At 50.6% G+C, this 16,967-nt stretch overlaps 5 protein-coding genes across 5 annotated transcripts; 3 read left to right on the top strand and 2 right to left on the bottom strand.

Moving 5' to 3' along the window:
- Nucleotides 1-1,532: 1,532 nt before the first annotated feature.
- On the top strand, nucleotides 1,533-2,413 carry ASPBRDRAFT_50547 (uncharacterized protein; the record flags this gene model as incomplete). Its single annotated transcript, XM_067626563.1, has 2 exons — nucleotides 1,533-1,782; nucleotides 1,860-2,413. The coding sequence occupies 2 exons, from the start codon at nucleotides 1,533-1,535 to the stop codon at nucleotides 2,411-2,413; spliced, it is 804 nt and encodes a 267-aa protein (XP_067484948.1).
- A 495-nt stretch (nucleotides 2,414-2,908) lies between these two features.
- ASPBRDRAFT_36943 (FAD-dependent oxidoreductase) lies at nucleotides 2,909-4,668 on the top strand. The gene is made up of 4 exons (XM_067623613.1): nucleotides 2,909-3,367; nucleotides 3,426-3,694; nucleotides 3,772-4,142; nucleotides 4,210-4,668. Exons 1-4 carry the CDS (start codon nucleotides 3,066-3,068, stop codon nucleotides 4,627-4,629), a joined length of 1,362 nt encoding a protein of 453 aa, XP_067484947.1. The 5' UTR covers nucleotides 2,909-3,065; the 3' UTR covers nucleotides 4,630-4,668.
- A 149-nt stretch (nucleotides 4,669-4,817) lies between these two features.
- On the top strand, nucleotides 4,818-8,357 carry ASPBRDRAFT_36942 (TAPT1 family protein). Its single transcript, XM_067623612.1, has one exon. It carries the CDS (start codon nucleotides 5,124-5,126, stop codon nucleotides 8,277-8,279), a length of 3,156 nt encoding a protein of 1,051 aa, XP_067484946.1. The 5' UTR covers nucleotides 4,818-5,123; the 3' UTR covers nucleotides 8,280-8,357.
- Nucleotides 8,358-8,679: 322 nt separating this feature from the next.
- On the bottom strand, nucleotides 8,680-10,569 carry ASPBRDRAFT_166785 (putative salicylate hydroxylase). The gene is made up of 6 exons (XM_067619593.1): nucleotides 10,474-10,569; nucleotides 10,275-10,356; nucleotides 10,165-10,222; nucleotides 9,375-10,110; nucleotides 8,993-9,324; nucleotides 8,680-8,929 (listed from the first exon to the last, which is right to left on the bottom strand). Exons 1-6 carry the CDS (start codon nucleotides 10,512-10,514, stop codon nucleotides 8,886-8,888), a joined length of 1,293 nt encoding a protein of 430 aa, XP_067484945.1. The 5' UTR covers nucleotides 10,515-10,569; the 3' UTR covers nucleotides 8,680-8,885.
- A 3,915-nt stretch (nucleotides 10,570-14,484) lies between these two features.
- ASPBRDRAFT_190980 (uncharacterized protein) lies at nucleotides 14,485-15,909 on the bottom strand (the record flags this gene model as incomplete). The annotated part of the gene is made up of 2 exons (XM_067620313.1): nucleotides 14,485-15,786; nucleotides 15,850-15,909. The coding sequence occupies 2 exons, from the start codon at nucleotides 15,907-15,909 to the stop codon at nucleotides 14,485-14,487; spliced, it is 1,362 nt and encodes a 453-aa protein (XP_067484944.1).
- Between the last annotated feature and the right edge of the window lie 1,058 nt (nucleotides 15,910-16,967).

Raw genomic sequence — 16,967 nt, 5'->3', positions numbered from 1 at the left:
TGTCATCAGCACGCTCCACTTCTGGGGGAAGCATGAGCAGTCATCGGAATCTGCCATATTTGTCGAAACGACCTGCAGCAGACCTGTCAGCATTCACTGTCCACATAGGTATCAGCCTTATCGTCTCCTTAACGCAGTATGATCATTATTGAAGGCCTACGTCAATAATCTGAATCAGGCTTCCTCCTTTTCCTTTCTCAGGGCTTGGTGATCAGCCCTCTCTGTTCATTATCAATCTCTTTTCATCAGAAGGTTATAGGCAATAATATAAAAGCAGGAGCCCCCATCTTTGGACCCCGTTGAATCACTTGTGCAACCTCAGATCAATAGTGAGATGTTATTGTGCAACATTATGAACCCAAGGGAGTGGTACACGGTGGCCATGATTTACACCATATATCGATCGTGCATCATTAACGGGCGCAAATATTTCCACTAATATGGTATGAAAAATGCAACGACGTTGGAAGACTGGCTCTCAACGTTCGGACATATTCTGAAGTCGCAAAACAGATATCGTGCCTGGCTTCGATCGCAGCGGCCGACTGGAGACAGTAAGGTCAACAAGCAGAAAAGGGGAAGTGAGGCCATCCTACTCCATAGTTGGGCTTGTGGCTGGATCACCTGATTGGCAACAAGCGATCTACGGAGTCTTCCCCTGGAGACCACCTTTTCCGGGACTACCACCTTGAATCAAGTGCTTCAGGTGCGACCAACCATTTCGCTCGCTCTATACTCGCATGAAATGATTTTATTGTCCTTCCAACGGCATCCTCAGGCAATAGAATATATCGTCAGAGTTACCGAAACAAGAATTTCCAAAGCAACAGTGTGTGCGGATATGGAAAACGCACCAAGGGCGATCCTTCATACACCGCAGCGTGGACCCATGAAGCCTTGATATGTGACTGTGGCCACTGCAGCCCGCACCATGACTCTTCGTGGCCCCCACTCTTGGGCCGAGGCCGCGCTAACACTGCGAAAGTTGTTGAAGGATTTGTGTCATCCGACCTTATTGGCGATAACCACTGAAGTTTCGAATAGAGTGAGCTTCTAGCTCTGAGGTTGGCTCAAGCCTTGTTATCGGATTCTGGACGCAACGCTGGAATGTTCATAGAAGCATCTACTATCGAGAAACTCAGGCAACTTCCAATGCTCGATGGAGTATGTCACTTTGCAGGGTGCGAGCGATTTGTTCTGCAATTCAAGGATTTACTAGCGCTGCTGGTGCGCACTCTCGGTTTACCCTCTCTAAGCCGCTACTAGTCCAGCGGGACAACGAAATCTAGTATAGAGCCCTCTTAGCCCGCTTGTCTAACAGACTAGCCAAGCAATACGAAGAATATCCCTAAGCCTAATTCAATCCCTCAACAATCAAGGCAGGTTTCTGCAACTTATTTATCAACACACCCAACCGCTTGAATCCAGCGTCGCGCACTCTCCTGCCCAAGATGCCAGAAATATCACACAAAACAACATACCGTACGACCATCCTACGATAAAACTGCCCTCGGAATCTGATCATGAAAACCATGTTGATCTTTGCCCTCACCCTCACCCTTTTCATCTCGCTCTCCTCCGCCCGCACATGCTACCACCCCGACAAATCCATCGCCACCAATAACGTCCCCTGCACCTCCGCTGACACGACCTATTGCTGCGACTCCAATGCGATCTGCATGTCCAATGGCTACTGCATTGGAGTCGGGGCCCAGCCATATGTCTTTTTCCGGGGCTCCTGTACAGACGAAAATTGGGGTAGTGGTTGTCCGACGCAATGTGGTGAGTCTTCGCGCTTCCTTTTTCTCCACCACCTTCTGCCTACCACCGTGTGCCCAACTTACATGCGTATCCCACAGTAAATAAGAACCCCAGCGGCGGCGCACCCATCATCGGTATCGGAACCGACAGCTCCGGTAATGCAGAATACTGCTGCGGCTTCCAGGTCAAGAACAACGGGTCTTCGGAGTGCGTGGATGGCGATACGGCGTTTACTTTAAACAATGGGGAGATGATCCTCGGGCGGGCCGCGCTGGAGAATGTCACGGAAGTTAGTAATGCCAGTTCCACTTCAACAGGCACTGTTTCCACCGAGACCGTGCTAGCGACCTCGACAACCTGTTCGAACAGTGAGAAGCACTGTAGCTCGAATGCGACGGCTGTGGGAGCTGGCGTGGGAGTACCCCTGGGAGTGCTGGCCGTGTCGGCTGCCGTGTGGGCGCTCTGGGAGAGAAGCAGGAGAATGGCAGCGACCACGGCTGCTGATCATGCGTACAAGGGTTTTAATATGAACCAAGGGTTTGTACAGAACACTTATGTTCCGCAGAAGATGGAACAAGCGCCGGTGTCGGAGTTGGAGACGCAGGCAAGGATACCGGAGATGATGGGAAATAGCTACCAACATGCATCTTAGAACAGGGAGGGTTATGGGAAGTGATGAGTTGCGAAAGCATTGAATTTTTATTTGCAATACAATTCCTAGCACCCTTAATAAGATGAGTCTTTTTCTTTTGGTGGCTAGTATTCAGTAGACAGACAAGGTTATCTTGGCACCGAGGGATGTAGCGAGACGTTTTCCGCAGTGGGGTTGAGGCGTCCAGCCTGTCTATTGTTGGAATTAAACTTCCCCAGCTGTATATGCCGCCTTGGCAGATATCTCTACAACGAATGAATGTGTGTTCCCATCATGAGTAGTAGAAGGTAACGTAACTAAGTAGTGAGGGCCTTACCGTGAGAACCACCGACTTTTTCTTTGTTACAACCCTCGGGAAGTCACTGCCTATAAATGTTCGCATTAGCCCACTTGGCATTTGCATTAGGCGACCGCATGTAAGCACTAGACTAAATGGTTACCAAGAGCTACCACGCGTAACGGCTTCGCCACGAGACCTAGCCGAGCCTACCTATTACTGCGTGCGGGTGTGTACTTCGACGAGGGTACTTGTGAGCGACAACGAATTATAAAGCCAACCACGGTTCGCTACTTTTGGGTCTCTTCCTTGGTCATTATTACGAACATCCAGCTACATACACCTGTTTCTTACCTACGAAGTAGTGAATAGTCAATGGCTCTCAGACCTTGCAAGGTTATTGTCGCAGGAGGCGGCGTTGCCGGACTTTCTCTGGCACTTATGCTGGAGAAGCATGGCATTGACTATCTGCTTCTAGAAGCATACCCAAAAGTTGTGGCTACCGTTGGAGCTGGCATTGCCTTAGCTCCTAATGGCCTTCGCATTATTGAACAATTGGGGTGTTATGAGGATTTACAGAAATGTTCGGCGGGCGCTGACCAGGTTCACGTGCGGAAACCTGACGGAGAGCCGCTTTGGGGGCAGGACGAAGGATTGGCCCAGATGAGTATTGAGAGGTGTGTCCGCTTACTTGCTCCGTTGATTCTTGAATGAGGTGACTTACCGATATGACAGGTATGGGTACACTTATGTATGGATGGACAGGAAGTCTCTTCTAGAGGTTTTGTACAACAACATTGCGGACAAATCTAAGATTTTGCCCAACAAGCGTGTGGACAGTGTTACGCATACCGACACTGGCGTCGACGTCCGCACAACGGATGGGTCAACATACTCTGCCGATATTGTTGTTGGAACAGATGGCACCCATTCCAAGCTTAGGCAAGAAATCGCTAGATACGCCAAAGACCTAGGGCTCAGCGAAGATTATGCGGAGGAAGACAGTTAGTTGAACGCCCCTTGCAATGCCCCATGAATTAGGTCTGATGAAATCTAACCAACGTGTCATGCTTCAATGCAGAGGTCGCTGCAAGTTACAGTTGTATCTTTGGAATGTCTGATCCCGTCCCAGGCTTCCCTAGTCGCTCCCTCGAATTTGTGATGAATGAACAGTTCTCATATGTTCTAGGCGCGGGTCCTGCTGACCGTATATATTGGTTCCTTATGATGAAGATGAAGCAGACATACTATGGCGCTGACATCCCCCGATTCACTGAAGAAGATAAGAAGAGCAAGCTTCAGGAGCATTGGGATGACCACGTCACGCCCAATGTCCGCCTGTCTGATCTGTGCGAGCGTCAGTTGAGCACAATATATACGCCCATGCCAGAATTTGTCTACAAGAAATGGCATCTGGGAAGGATTATAACCATTGGAGACGCTTGCCACAAGGTGAGGAGACTAAACCCCCTGTTGTCAGCGTCATACTGTGACTAATCAGTGGGTTGTGTCGATACAGGTCCTCCCTATTACCGCGCAAGGGGGTAATCAGGCTTTAGAGAGCGCCGCGGCTGTGGTGAATGGCTTGATGGCAGCGTTATCGCCGGCTTCGGGCTCAGGCCCGCTCTCCCAGTCAGAGGTCAAGTCGATGTTCGAGCGAGTGCAGGAGATTCGCGAGCCGCGCACCTTTGATATCATCGAAACAACTCATAAACGGCAGCAGTTGGATGCGATGGAGACCCCAGAGCTGAAAAAATTCATGCTTACTAAGTATGCAAGCCTGATGCCAGGAGCATTGTGGAAGCGATGGACGGAGACGTTTATCCCAGCTGTGTCTTTGAATATGCTCGATCTGCCTGCTAGGCCGAAGAGTATTCCGTTTGAAGATGAAGCTTTGAGGAATAAAGGAAGAAATAAAGTCCCAGTGTCACACCTGTAGTTAGAATTCTAACATGGATAGCCCTGCTAGATTAATGACATGATATTTTGCTATTTCATCCACCTCGGCCTTACGAGGATTAAATCCGAAGGCCGAAAGAAGGATGGGGATGACAGGCTGCTGACCGCCTTGGGGTTCCGGGGATCGCAGGCAAAGCCTCCAGGGTCTCATTCTGGTTTTCACAATAAGCAACTTCGTCGCTTCGAAGCACTCCTTTCAGTATCTGCAATTCTATCTACGGGATGGCTTTCTGATTGCAAACTTGTCAATCTGCAATTTACCTCACAGCATGATTCCGAACCCCCCTTAGTCTTCGGTCCGCTGGTCGCATTGCGCAGTCAGCTAGCTCGGCACTATCATCCACCCCTACCACCGTGGCCTCGCCTTTCCCCCAACCCCGCCGACGAATCCCTCGAGGCTCTTTCGGATATGACATCGGTGTATATACCCAATCTGTGCTGCTATAGAATGGTCATCAGTCATTGATTTCGATTATGGATGAACTACCCGACCATCCCAACCAGCGAGCATCAGACACTACCGCCCATGTGGCCGCACCGTGTGGACAGGAAATGCCAGTATCTCCTCGGCAGAGAGAACATCAGAGCGCCATGGATCATGAGACTCATAGCTTAGATGTTGAAGGGTCTCAACAAAGGCGACTGGTCGAATCGCGTGGCGCTGACAAGGCGGACGATCGTGCCAACGGTACATTAAGTCGGAATATACATTATGGAGGATCCGCAACAATGGATACTATGAGTACTCAGGAGCGGAGCAATAAGGAGGAGGTCGTACACCGGTTCGGTGCGCTTGTCAGCGACCACGACCTAAATAGGTTCCCCAGCCAACCCACGGTGAACGGCGACCAGAAAAGCGGTCAGCCTGCGCTTCCGTCAGACCAGGCCCTAGGGATGATCTTCGAACACTCGATAGAGGAATCAGACACTGCAGATCATCGTACGACACCAAGAACCTCCTTAGTGGATGTTTTCGAGGGTCCCGACGTGGCTTCCGTCTTCCAGCAGTGGTCGCGGAACACATCACCTGTCAGGAACCAAGATAAGGAGCAGGAGCGGGTCGTGAAGCTATCTCAGGCCAGGATGCAGGAACTCACATCATCCCCTCAGTCTATTCCTTATCGTGCAGCACCCTCGGAGTCAGACCGCGGTCGACGCGCAGTGTCAGATGGCATGCATGCAGCGATCTCCCCGTCGCAGCCCGACCAATCTGCAACTCTTCTACCGAACGAGCAGAGAGTAACCGGCGACAACGTCCCTAAACTTCGCCCCAACAAGGATCTAGCCATCGACGTCTCTGCCGCAACGGCAGCCAAGCAAGCTGTTCGGAGTCGGCCACAAGGCTCTCGAGCTGTTTCTACACCTAACTCGCGACGGCAAACCATGCCGACGACTAGTGAACGACTGACACAGACTTGGACATCACGGGGGAAGCAGGAGCGCGCCTCTCTCAGCCGAGAGTCAGATGGAAAGCACCTCACCCCGTCGCCACACATTACTGGCACTGAGCCTGCCCTACCGTCCCCTATGCCTCCAACCATTCCTCTCCCTCCGTTGTCTGTTCCTACATACCTACAATTAGAACTGGCCTCAGGCCGACCGTCTCCGCTATACATCCATCGCTCTGCAATGAGCGATTTCCCATATGAATCGTCTCGGGTCAAGCTTGAACGTCTAATGAACTTCTTGATGCTGCCTCCCGCATTGGAACGAGTCCTCTGGTTCGGTACACTAGCGTGTCTTGATTCTTGGTTGCATACATTTACCATTCTTCCTCTTCGTTTTGTCAAAGCATTGTACATTCTTTTGGAGTCATGGGTTGTCAATCTTGGCGTTGAGTTTCGTTATGTTATGGGGTTCATTTTCAAAGGCGTGGGACGAGTGTGGCGGAGGCGACTCCGAATGTCGTCGACAGATGAGTCGATGAAGAGCGCGGACCCCGGACGGTCCGCTTCCGAAAAGCAGGAGAATGGTTCAGTGGAACGAGAGTCTCGCAATCGGGTCACAGAACCGCGCAAGCGCCACCATAAGCACCGGCGGCAGAAGAGCATTCCGTCGGCTTTGATGCCAGATGACAAGGCTGACATCCTGAAAGGCCTTCTCATCATAGCAACCTGCTGCGTGTTGATGCGCTTTGATGCAAGTCGAATGTACCACTGGATCCGAGGACAGGCTGCCATCAAACTCTACGTGATCTATAATGTGCTAGAGGTCAGCGATCGGTTATTCGCTGCCATTGGACAAGACGTGCTTGAGTGTCTCTTTTCACGGGAAGCTCTCGAGCGTCGCCCGGACGGGCGCAGCAAGGTTTTCCGGCCATTTGGACTGTTTTTGCTGGCATTGGCATACACAGTCATCCACGCAACAGCCCTGTTTTACCAGGTGATGACCTTGAACGTTGCAGTAAATTCGTATTCGAACGCGCTTATTACCCTGCTGCTCTCAAATCAGTTTGTGGAGATCAAATCCACAGTGTTCAAGAAATTCGAGAAAGAAAACCTGTTTCAGCTCCTCTGCGCAGACGTGGTTGAGCGGTTCCAGCTCTGGTTGATGCTTACCATCATCGCGTCGCGAAACCTTGTCGAGACGGGTGCATTCAACATCCTTGGTAGCTTGAGCTTCAGCCTTGGAGGATACACGTCCACTGGGACCAACAGCACGCCTCTATCGACTCCTCCCCGGACCGCCTCTTCCATCCTGCCACAGGCCTTTACCATTGTGCCATCATCGATCATTGCGTCCTTCAGTCAGGTGAACACGTATTTGCCGACGCTCGCACAGGTTTTAGGGCCGTTCCTTGTTGTTTTAGGGTCGGAAATGCTAGTGGATTGGCTAAAACATGCCTACATTGGCAAATTCAACAACACACGGCCAGCCATCTACGGACGGTTCTTGGATATTCTGGCGAAAGACTACTATACCAACGCCTTTGCAGACCAGAACCTGACCCGTCGCTTAGGGCTGCCGGTGATCCCACTATCCTGCCTCTTCTTCCGAGTCTCCGTCCAAACCTATCAGATGTTTATTACAGCCTTGCTTCCTCACCAGCCGTCTTCCACGGCAGTAGAGGCCACCACTCTATCCGCCATCCACAGCCAGTACGTGCCGGCTCCGATGCCCTCACCACCTCCATTGACGCTGCGAAACTTCATCCCGACGTCAACCGCATATGCGGGGGCCTTCTTCCGCCAACTTCTGGCCAATACCATGCCATCACCGGCGCAATCCGTATACATCTTCACCATAGTTCTTATCTTGACGGGCTTCGTGGTCCTCCTGATCCTGAAGCTTCTGCTGGGCATGGTCTTGCTAGCGTACGCACGATCTCGGTACAAGGCAATGAAGCTGCGCGAGTCATCCAATCAAGCCAATGCCCCATCTGCAGCACCTGCTGATGAGTCAAACGGGACAGCACCCCGGGGACGAGCATTTGCGGTCGAGGGCGGCCGACGGTTTGGCGGATGGGGCGTAGTTGAGGTCAACGATGATCATCGACGATGGATCTATGCAGACGACCCTGAAGGACTGCGCCGGCTGAAGGCCAAGGAAGAGAAAGACAAGAATACCAAGGAGGACCTGAACATGGATCATGTCCAACGTTACGAGATGGTGGCCAAGAGAATTTGGTAAATGATAGATAAATATATTTGTAATTAGGTCATGTACATCCTAGGACTGTTAATTTCTATACTGTACTTGAGTGAGCTCCTATTTCCGTGTGTAACGAGTCCCTAGTCATTCGCTGTGATTTACCCAGGCTATCCCTGTCCGGATGCTCCCCGGTCACGTTTCGTTTCTTCTCCGCAAGAAATTCAACCGTTCCCTCTTCCACTCTTCTGTGTCTTTGTCCCGTGTAACATTCTTTCTCCATCAAGAGGCAACTATTTAAGCAGCTCTGCGCTATCAGTTGCGCTTCCTGTCTTCCTACGTCAATTTAAACTATCATGAGCAAGTACGAGTTAGCAACCGCACAGCAGCACTGTTTACATCGTTCGTCAATCCGTGAGATCAACCATCAAGAAAAACAAAACCAAACAGGTATCAAGGTTCATATGTGCATTCTATATGCCTTTTGGTATGTATGTACACTTATTCATAAAAGTATATGACAATCGCTAATCGTAACGTTGATGAGAACGCCAGGGCTGAAAGCAGTGTTTAATCAAATCCCAATCATGTTGAAAGAAGGAACGTGTTTGTTTTGTGTGCATGTGATATGTTGTTGCATACCACGGATTACAAATGGTGCCGCAGTTCGGAGACGTGGTTGCCACGGAGTTCTGGGTCTGTTAGCATATCGTGCCATGTGTAGGAGGCTGTGGAAATAAAGAATGGCAGCTTACCCTTCCATGCGTCCAGAGCCGCCTTCTCAGCATCCCATCCCCAGAGGAACTTCTGAGTTTCCAGATCAGTCCACCGGTCGGGGTTCGAGCCGCTCTTAAGCGAAGTGCGGAACTGCTCGTCACGCGCACGTTGCTCGGGACCATCGGGCAAGTGGAGCGTGATGCGGTTTTCCGATCCAGACTGCTGGACGGTGTCCGCGCGGGGTTTGCGGGAGTTCTCATACGCCTTGAGGGCAAGAGGGATCTCATCCCGGGAAGAGATGGTGGAGAGCAGGACACCAAGGGCAGCAGCGTCCTCGACGGCCTGGGCGGCACCTTGAGCAACATACGGCCTAGAAGGTATTAGTGCAAGTCACGGAATCACGATATAAAGGATGCTTACAGCATTGGGTGGCAGGCGTCACCAATCAGAGCCACGGAACCCCTGATCCAGGTCTCCAGCGGGGCGTGAAGGCAAAGCTTCCATTCCAGGACTTCGTCGTCCGGTACCAAGTCGATAAGCTTCGTCACACGCCGGTCCCAACCCTTGTAGTTGTCGACCATGGCCTGCTTGGAACCCCTGGTAGTCCACGACTCCTCAACACCATGGCGGTCTGGATGAAGCAGAACGACGTTGTACAATTCGTGGTTGCGCACTGGGTAAGCGATGATATGACGGCCAGGTCCGAGCCACCGAGTGGCTTGTGGCTCATCAACCAGTGCCTTCAGTTCAGGATCATTCTCTAGAGCACTACGGGGCAGCATGATCCGATAGGCTGCATCGCCCGTAGGAACGGCAACAGATGCTTCTTCCAGCAACTGATCACGAAGGGCAGACTTGATACCGTCAGCTGCGATCACGATATCTCCTTTGACAATGGTGCCGTTGGCCAATTGCACCGCGGCATCGTCGAATTGGACTCCAGTGACCGTTGAGTTCACACGCAGCTCCACATTCGACAGCGCCAGCGCCTTTTCAATGAGGGCGTTGTGGAGGTCTGCACGGTGAATGACAGTTTGCTGGCCGTAGGTCTTGTTCACTGGCAAGGTGCCGAGCATGCTGCCATCCTCCCAGCGTCTTACATGGATGTGCTCAAGGGCAACATCTTGGGCGTGGATCAACGGAGAGACGCCCCACCCTGAGTCATATCATCAGATGGGTTTGAGTAGCAGAAGCAATCAGGGGTGCTTACGGTCAAACAGCGTCAGCATGTTTGGAGAAACTTGAATACCAGCACCAACTTCCATGAGCTAAGAGAGGTCAGTCAGCAATATATATCATGAAAAGGAGTGATATGCGCACCTTGGGAGCGGACTCGAGGATGGTAACATGATGTCCTCGCAAACCCAGGGTCAAGGCCGCGGCCATGCCGCCAATGCCTGATGTCATTAGTTACATGCTTCTTTCGCCATCAAGTCAATGAGACAGATGTCCTACCGGCACTATGCAGAAATGTCAGCAACAAACATCGTGACTCAAATGAGGGGTGAATTGAACTTACCCAACCACAACCACCTGCAGAGGAGTCTTTGCTTGTTCCATATTCGTGAAGGAGCCCGAGGGTTCTGGTAAAGGAATTGGATTACAATAAAAAAAATCCCAGATGATAGAGGAGCGGAAACGAAGACCGGAGTTAAAAAATAGAGGGTTTAAAAATCCGGCGAAAAAATCGGAGGTCCTAGGCTAAGGGCAAATTTGGGCCGTTACAAAATCCGTGGATGAGGGTTTGCCACTCAGGAACGGGAGTTCATTGAAAAAACACTGATGACTTGATAAGACTGACAACAAGAAGAACAACAACAGAGAAATTCAAGATGGGCAAACACGCTCTTGATAAAGATTTCCAGAGCGAGGCTCAGACTTCGGTTGTCCTTACTCCCTCCAGCCGGAAATGACGGCAGGACGCGAACCCCCCAGATCGCTTCTCCACCGAGCGAAGCAAGACCAGACCAGCCCTCCACAACCCCGGTGAGTATAGGTCAGACCAGATGTGCATCATTGGACCATTATTGGGCCCTGGGATGGCTATGGGAGGAGAAGCAGGCCAACCGTCCGCGAGGGTCAGATTGACCCCGGAAGTGATGGACGCGAGTCTCCACCTGATACTAAGGATGCATGATGTCAAATTAGTCCGCTGCATTGTGTACGTTACGGTAGGCTAGTAGGACCAAAGTTAGTCAGTCCTTTGACTCGAGTGGTGAGAGGAGCGAGAGCTGCAAGGCAGGCCAGGGAAGGCCGCTGAGGCAGGAAACGGGCGAATGGCCGAACGGTTTTTCTCTGGGGAGCCAATCACGGGACGTGGTTCGCGGGTGCAAACAGTGCAAAGCCGGCTGTTCGCCCGCCTCCATTTGCCGGTCTCCAAAATTGCTTATCCACGCCGCCTTTTTCTCCACACTTTCCGTCTTCGCTTCTTGCTCCTCTCGCGGCAAACGGCTGGCCATCCCATTGCCGATTGTCCTTCAATAATGCCTTTGTTCGAGACGACAATCATCCACAGGTCTGATACTCCTACTATCTACCTCAATGTCGGTTGAACGGCAGGATCATCAGCATCCTTGACCCTCACCTCTCGTGCTGCCCTTCTCCAGTCTTACGAAATGGTTGCCGAGCTGAAATGCATCTCTTGTCAGCCGAAGCCGAAACTCACTGCCAGGTGATAAGCTGCCTAGTGCATACCATACGCAACCCACGCATGTCCGGCACCTTCTAGCTATGCACTATCGTTCTCGAAGCCTACTACATGAGGCAGTGTGATGAGATGCCTTCAACGGATACGAGGATTGTGTAACCTGGAATTTGTGTTCTGCGTTCGCTGCAGATGCTCTCTCAAAGGCCCCGAAGAGCTGACCGATATCGGACCGTTGACCATAAACATCTCCTGTTGGGGTTCCGACTCAACAATGATAACGAATCTCTGGGGGCGATAAACTGGGTCAACTTCCTACTCCATCCTTTCTGATATTAGGTGGGTAAAAACCTACTCACCATAGACGACCTTGCAGTACCTGCGTCCAGAACTAGGTCTATCCCTGCCGTCCAGTGCCAGGGCGTCAGTCGGCAAGCTGCGGAAAGAACAACAGCCGCGTGAACGTGCTTGACTGTTCCGCCCAAAGTCTATAGTCACCGATCCACCAATCATGATACTGTTGATGCCTCTTCCAGAATAATCTCCTGCACATTGCTTTGTGCTCATCAACTCGGCATGACTTGGTAGATAATCAGCCGCCAACTGAAGGGCGATCATCTATGGGAACGAAGCAATTCACAGTCCTTGCATGAGCGAGCAGGAACCTCGCTTACTGCATAGCTCATACTATAGGTTCACCAGCCCCCCTTCCCCAACCTCTTAGACAGACACAGATTCTATACTACTCACCTCCCTATCCTGGGAGCAGGTAAGGTGGAATTGTTATTGCTGATGAGTGGCTATAAATTCATTGACGATAAGATCCTCTTCCCGCCTTCAGAGGCAATATAGTGCCTTTCTTTCACTGGTCAGACCCCCCTACGTCGCAGCTTCGGCCTCGACTGTCCAATCCTTTGCCGACATGGATGATAGTACAGAACCATTGTCAAATCACCGTTTGTCTTCAGAAAGTAATATATTTTCATGTCAATGAAATCCTGAACTTCACTATGGATCGTATCATGGCCGGTGCTTTCCAATCGGCTATTGCCTTCTTCGACGACTGATACACTCCACCCGTCCAATCCAACATACTGTAAGATGCTGGAAAATGCCGCAATGCAGCAACCCAGACTATTGTAACCCGACTGGAGGAAACGCTCTACTATATTCTTACTAGAAGTACACAAATAGCCACCACCACTCGACAGAGTGAATACCTATGTTACGGAGATATACAGTGCACTAACACCACAACCTCACCTCATAGCCACGGCACCCCTCTAGACCAAGTACCCACAACATGTCAACAATGATAAGTGCGGAGCAGATACCGTATGACCAATCCTAACATGACAATTATCGTCTATCTTCCAACTAGTAGTACCCAAACGGACCCTGAAGAAACACAAAAGTAAAAGGTAGTATACCGGCAACAGGGACAGCCGAAGGACTACTTCCAAGACAACATGGCCCCACCATGCACTAGTAATCCTGTCACTAGACTATTGCGTTAGACAGTAGACTACTATTTAGTTAGTTAGTATCATCTAAAAATTAGTTCATAAACCCTGGACCCACCTCTAGACGTGCCAAGTCCTCAGAAGAGAGATGTACCTCGTATCTGGCCCCAAAGTTGAGGTCTGGCTGGAGCCACGTTAGCAATATGATGTTTCCATCCCCCCGTTGGGAGTGACTACTAACTACCAACTAACTACCAGTAGTTCATATCTATCTATCTATCTATCTAACCATAGTGAGAAATTTCGGGGTTTCATGCCGAGGTTTTCCAACTAGCTTCTCTCCTCGAAGCACAACCGATTTTGAGACGGTACATCATACCGGGATGGAGACACTCGGTAGGTAGCATTGTAGACATTACCCGTGTTGGGGAATGGTTGGCTAGAAACGAACAACCATTCATGGGTCATTTCATGATGATGATGATGATGATGTGAAGAACATTACTGCTACTGCTCCTACTGCTCCTACATCTACTAGTACCAATCACGCCACCATGGTTAGAATCTAGATCATTGTGATTGGGGCGGGGCGGGGGGGTAGGATAGTGGTACTTGTTAAAATATCAACCAAGAATAACTTATTGTAGTAGTATTATAGCTTCATGAAATGGGTAACTACTAGTAGTACTATAAGGATCAGGACTATTATCATGCATTGCATCGAGTGTGTATGTTTACCAATAGTACTAGTATGACTACTAAAATCAAGAAGTATATACTAGTAATGATCTGAGGGGATAGGAAGTCATGCCTAGCATTACCTCTGACGAAGTCATGTATCATGAAATATATTATAGAAGGAGACTGGAGACTCAGTCTATTCGGTCTTTGTCGTTCACAGGAAGCCTACTAGTAACTAATGTTGGCCGTTCGTTGTGTCCAATTGATGATCTGGGATAGGCAAGCTCTGTGAGCGGTGGATGTTGATGATTAGAGACTGAAGCATCAGCTTAGTCAGGCACTGTGTCTTTGGAGCAACAGACTCAGTATATGATATACGAACCTTCATTTTCAACACAAACTTTTTTACTATATAAAGTGCCCCATGGTAGATCCTCACAATCCGAGTATATGCAGCTTGAAGAAAAAATGAAAGCAAATGAATATCAGAGGCATTCTACATTCATAAGGAGTGGTATCAAACGCCAAATGTGCAACAGTATCATGTCAAATGATAGTCAGGAGAAAGACACAAATCTCCACCGATCGTACTAGGTCAAAGAATGAAGAAATTTCGCTAATTCTAATCGCGCCAAGCAAATATACATCCTGTCGTAATGTAATCCGAAACCGGAATATACAATATTATATACATGTCGTCAAGTGTCGATCTGTCGTTAAGGAAATATAGAGGCGTAGGAAATCAAGCAGTGAACATCAAACGCAAACGGCTGGATCGCTTCTTCTTCTCCTTTGGCTTCGGCTCCATGTCCGAGTACCGGGATTCGGCCCGGGAAGGTGCATATGAGGGCGCCCTCGACGGTGCTTTCGATGGCGCTTTGGAGAAAACTTTAGAAGGTGCCCTCGAGCTGACGTGTGACTCTGGTCGGTGGTGGGCGTGAGAGCCTTCTCGATGGCTGCGCGACCGACGAGATCTGCGGGACGATGCCATCGACTGATCATCGTCGTCGAACTTGAATCGCGGGTCCCGTGACATTCGTGCCGTAGTCACATCAATGCCCGACATTGCTGCTGCTTTAGGTGTGATAAACTCTCCATCGACGGAGGTACCAACGCTGCCGGCCTCGGCATCTGCTACGCCGCGCCGCCACATCTCGACACTACTTAGACATTCTGTGTTGAACTCCATCATGTCATCCATGCCGGGGTCTTCTTCTTCTGGAGCCGCGGCTGCCCTCATGGGGCTGTTGGGGGTAGCATTGGTGGCGTTCTGGATCTGCTTGACGATCTTATAGCCACCGAACATGACAATCGTGACGCCGATACCAACACCTGCTGCGATCAAGAACTGTGGACTTGCAAGCAGGGCGAAGACGGTAGGGGCCGCAGCCTTAAGGGTCGAGAGTGCGGACGGCGCCATCTTTGTGGCTATGTTGCTGATCTCGGCCAAGGTGAGTGCTACAGCAGCCATGGCATCTGGATTTTTCTGGAGATGGGCGATAGTGGCGGTCGCGGTATGTTGCATGCAGTCAGCTTCCTCTAGGAGCCACTGCGCCCGATCGACGAGAGTATTCAGTTCCGGGTTCTCGATTCTTTGAAGCTGGTTTTGTGGCTCAGGGGGTGGCGGCACTTTCTCTAGAGCTGAAGGGTGGAAGTCACCGTATGCCAGGTCCATGTCGACATGAGCATCGGACTTGGAGCGGCTGGTTGTTGGTCGCTCTGGTCCACGCATGGCGACGTCGTGGGTATGACGGCGGACCATTTCGCCCGGTCGACCACCGTATGGATCTGCATAAGGGTCCTGCCATTGCACATCCTCTTCATAGACCGAAGGTTCCCGAGCGTAGTGGCTGCGGCCTGAGTGGTATCGAGAACGGCTTCTCCGAGAGGATGCGACTGAAGGCGCATCATCGATATGGTAGTTCTCAAGAGCCCTCAGTGCCTCCTTCTCGGCGATCTTGGCGTTCCGTTCGGACTGGAATTGAGCTTTGCGCTCGCGGTAGGCATTCTTGGCTTGACTGAATACGCCGAACAGGTGTTTGCTCTATGATCCATCATATGTCAGTATCGCGGGTCACTGTTTCAAGAAGTATGATCGTATACATACCGTGCTTACTACCTTACCAGACTTGTCAATCACAGCGATCGTTTCGCCCAGAGGAGCCATGATAGCGCTGTGTAGATAATTGTGCTTATCTCTCTGTCACTTGACTAGAGTGAACGATGACAATTCACCCTTTTCTTGCTTGTGAGATGTTGCCCAGTAGACATTCAAATAGGATCAAGCATCGATAAAAATGATGGGTTGGCGTTCCACAAAATCCCGAGTGTAAGACCAGCGGTGTAGCGCAACCAGGCGAAAGTGTATAAAAATGGAATAATATCGACACTAGTCAAGTCCCGGTGGAGTTTGGCCCGATCTCAAAGTTTTTCGAGACTAGAGATCGTGGTCCAGGCCTTTATGACGACACAAATCACTGAGGATGCAGGGAAACGGGTATCGCAGGTATATAACTGCGCTGATGGCGAATTTAAAAGCAGGTGCCTGGTGACAAGGTTCACAGTTCAGCTGTGGTGGTTTTTCGGAGTTATATAATGAGGATCACGATAAGGTGCGGAAAGGTCCGGTAAGATGCAACCAACAGCAACTAGTAGCTAGCATGCAGGCGAATGACCACGCCACAGAGGAGTTTTCCACGCTGACAGGTCAAGGGCAGCGAAATAGAATACAGAGAAGGTACAAGGGAGAGAATATGAGGGGGCTGGGGGGTTCTAAAAGGAAGCAGGACCGGCTCCGGCGCCTAAGATGGGCATAAAGCAACGAACAGGGGGGAAGTATCCGCCTTGCCAATGCAAACCGGTTGGGTGTCGATGAAGCTGGGAACAAGGCAACAAAATGCGCCAAAAAGATGGATCTGTTAGATCTGAATGGCTGCACGGATCCGTGGGGACTGTGTTGCTGTCACCGCACGATCCAACAGAGGGGACGCTCCATTGGCGGGGGAGGCGCTTGGGTACTGACGTGGGAGGTCAGAAAGTCTGAACGACTTCTTGGGAGGTGCCTTGGGGTGTACCTGACGAAGGATGCAGGAGACGGTAGCACAAGGTCCCAGTCGGATGCCTGAAGACCCCTCAGCCTTAAAGGGAGGGAAAAGAGCATGGATCATCGCCGCATTTCCTAAGAAAATTCGAGCGAAGCATGACTGAGGGACAGGGGAGGTACTC

The sequence above is a fragment of the Aspergillus brasiliensis genome (assembly GCF_001889945.1).
Source record: "Aspergillus brasiliensis CBS 101740 unplaced genomic scaffold ASPBRscaffold_1, whole genome shotgun sequence".
NCBI classification, from domain to species: domain Eukaryota; kingdom Fungi; phylum Ascomycota; class Eurotiomycetes; order Eurotiales; family Aspergillaceae; genus Aspergillus; species Aspergillus brasiliensis.
Note: the sequence above shows the minus strand (reverse complement) of the source record. Positions and strands in the feature narration are given on the sequence as shown.

Bases quoted from the DNA above. Each gene is read 5' to 3' on its own strand.
- ASPBRDRAFT_36943 (XM_067623613.1), top strand. From the start codon at position 3,066: ATGGCTCTCAGACCTTGCAAGGTTATTGTCGCAGGAGGCGGCGTTGCC. The intron at 3,695-3,771 runs GTTAGTTGAACG...GCTTCAATGCAG, and splicing joins AGATTATGCGGAGGAAGACA to AGGTCGCTGCAAGTTACAGT. The intron at 4,143-4,209 runs GTGAGGAGACTA...GTGTCGATACAG, and splicing joins TTGGAGACGCTTGCCACAAG to GTCCTCCCTATTACCGCGCA.
- ASPBRDRAFT_36942 (XM_067623612.1), top strand. From the start codon at position 5,124: ATGGATGAACTACCCGACCATCCCAACCAGCGAGCATCAGACACTACC.
- ASPBRDRAFT_166785 (XM_067619593.1), bottom strand. From the start codon at position 10,514: ATGGAACAAGCAAAGACTCCTCTGCAGGTGGTTGTGGTTGG. The intron at 10,357-10,473 runs GTAAGTTCAATT...GTAACTAATGAC, and splicing joins CTGCAGGTGGTTGTGGTTGG to ATCAGGCATTGGCGGCATGG. The intron at 9,325-9,374 runs GTAAGCATCCTT...AATACCTTCTAG, and splicing joins GACGCCTGCCACCCAATGCT to GCCGTATGTTGCTCAAGGTG.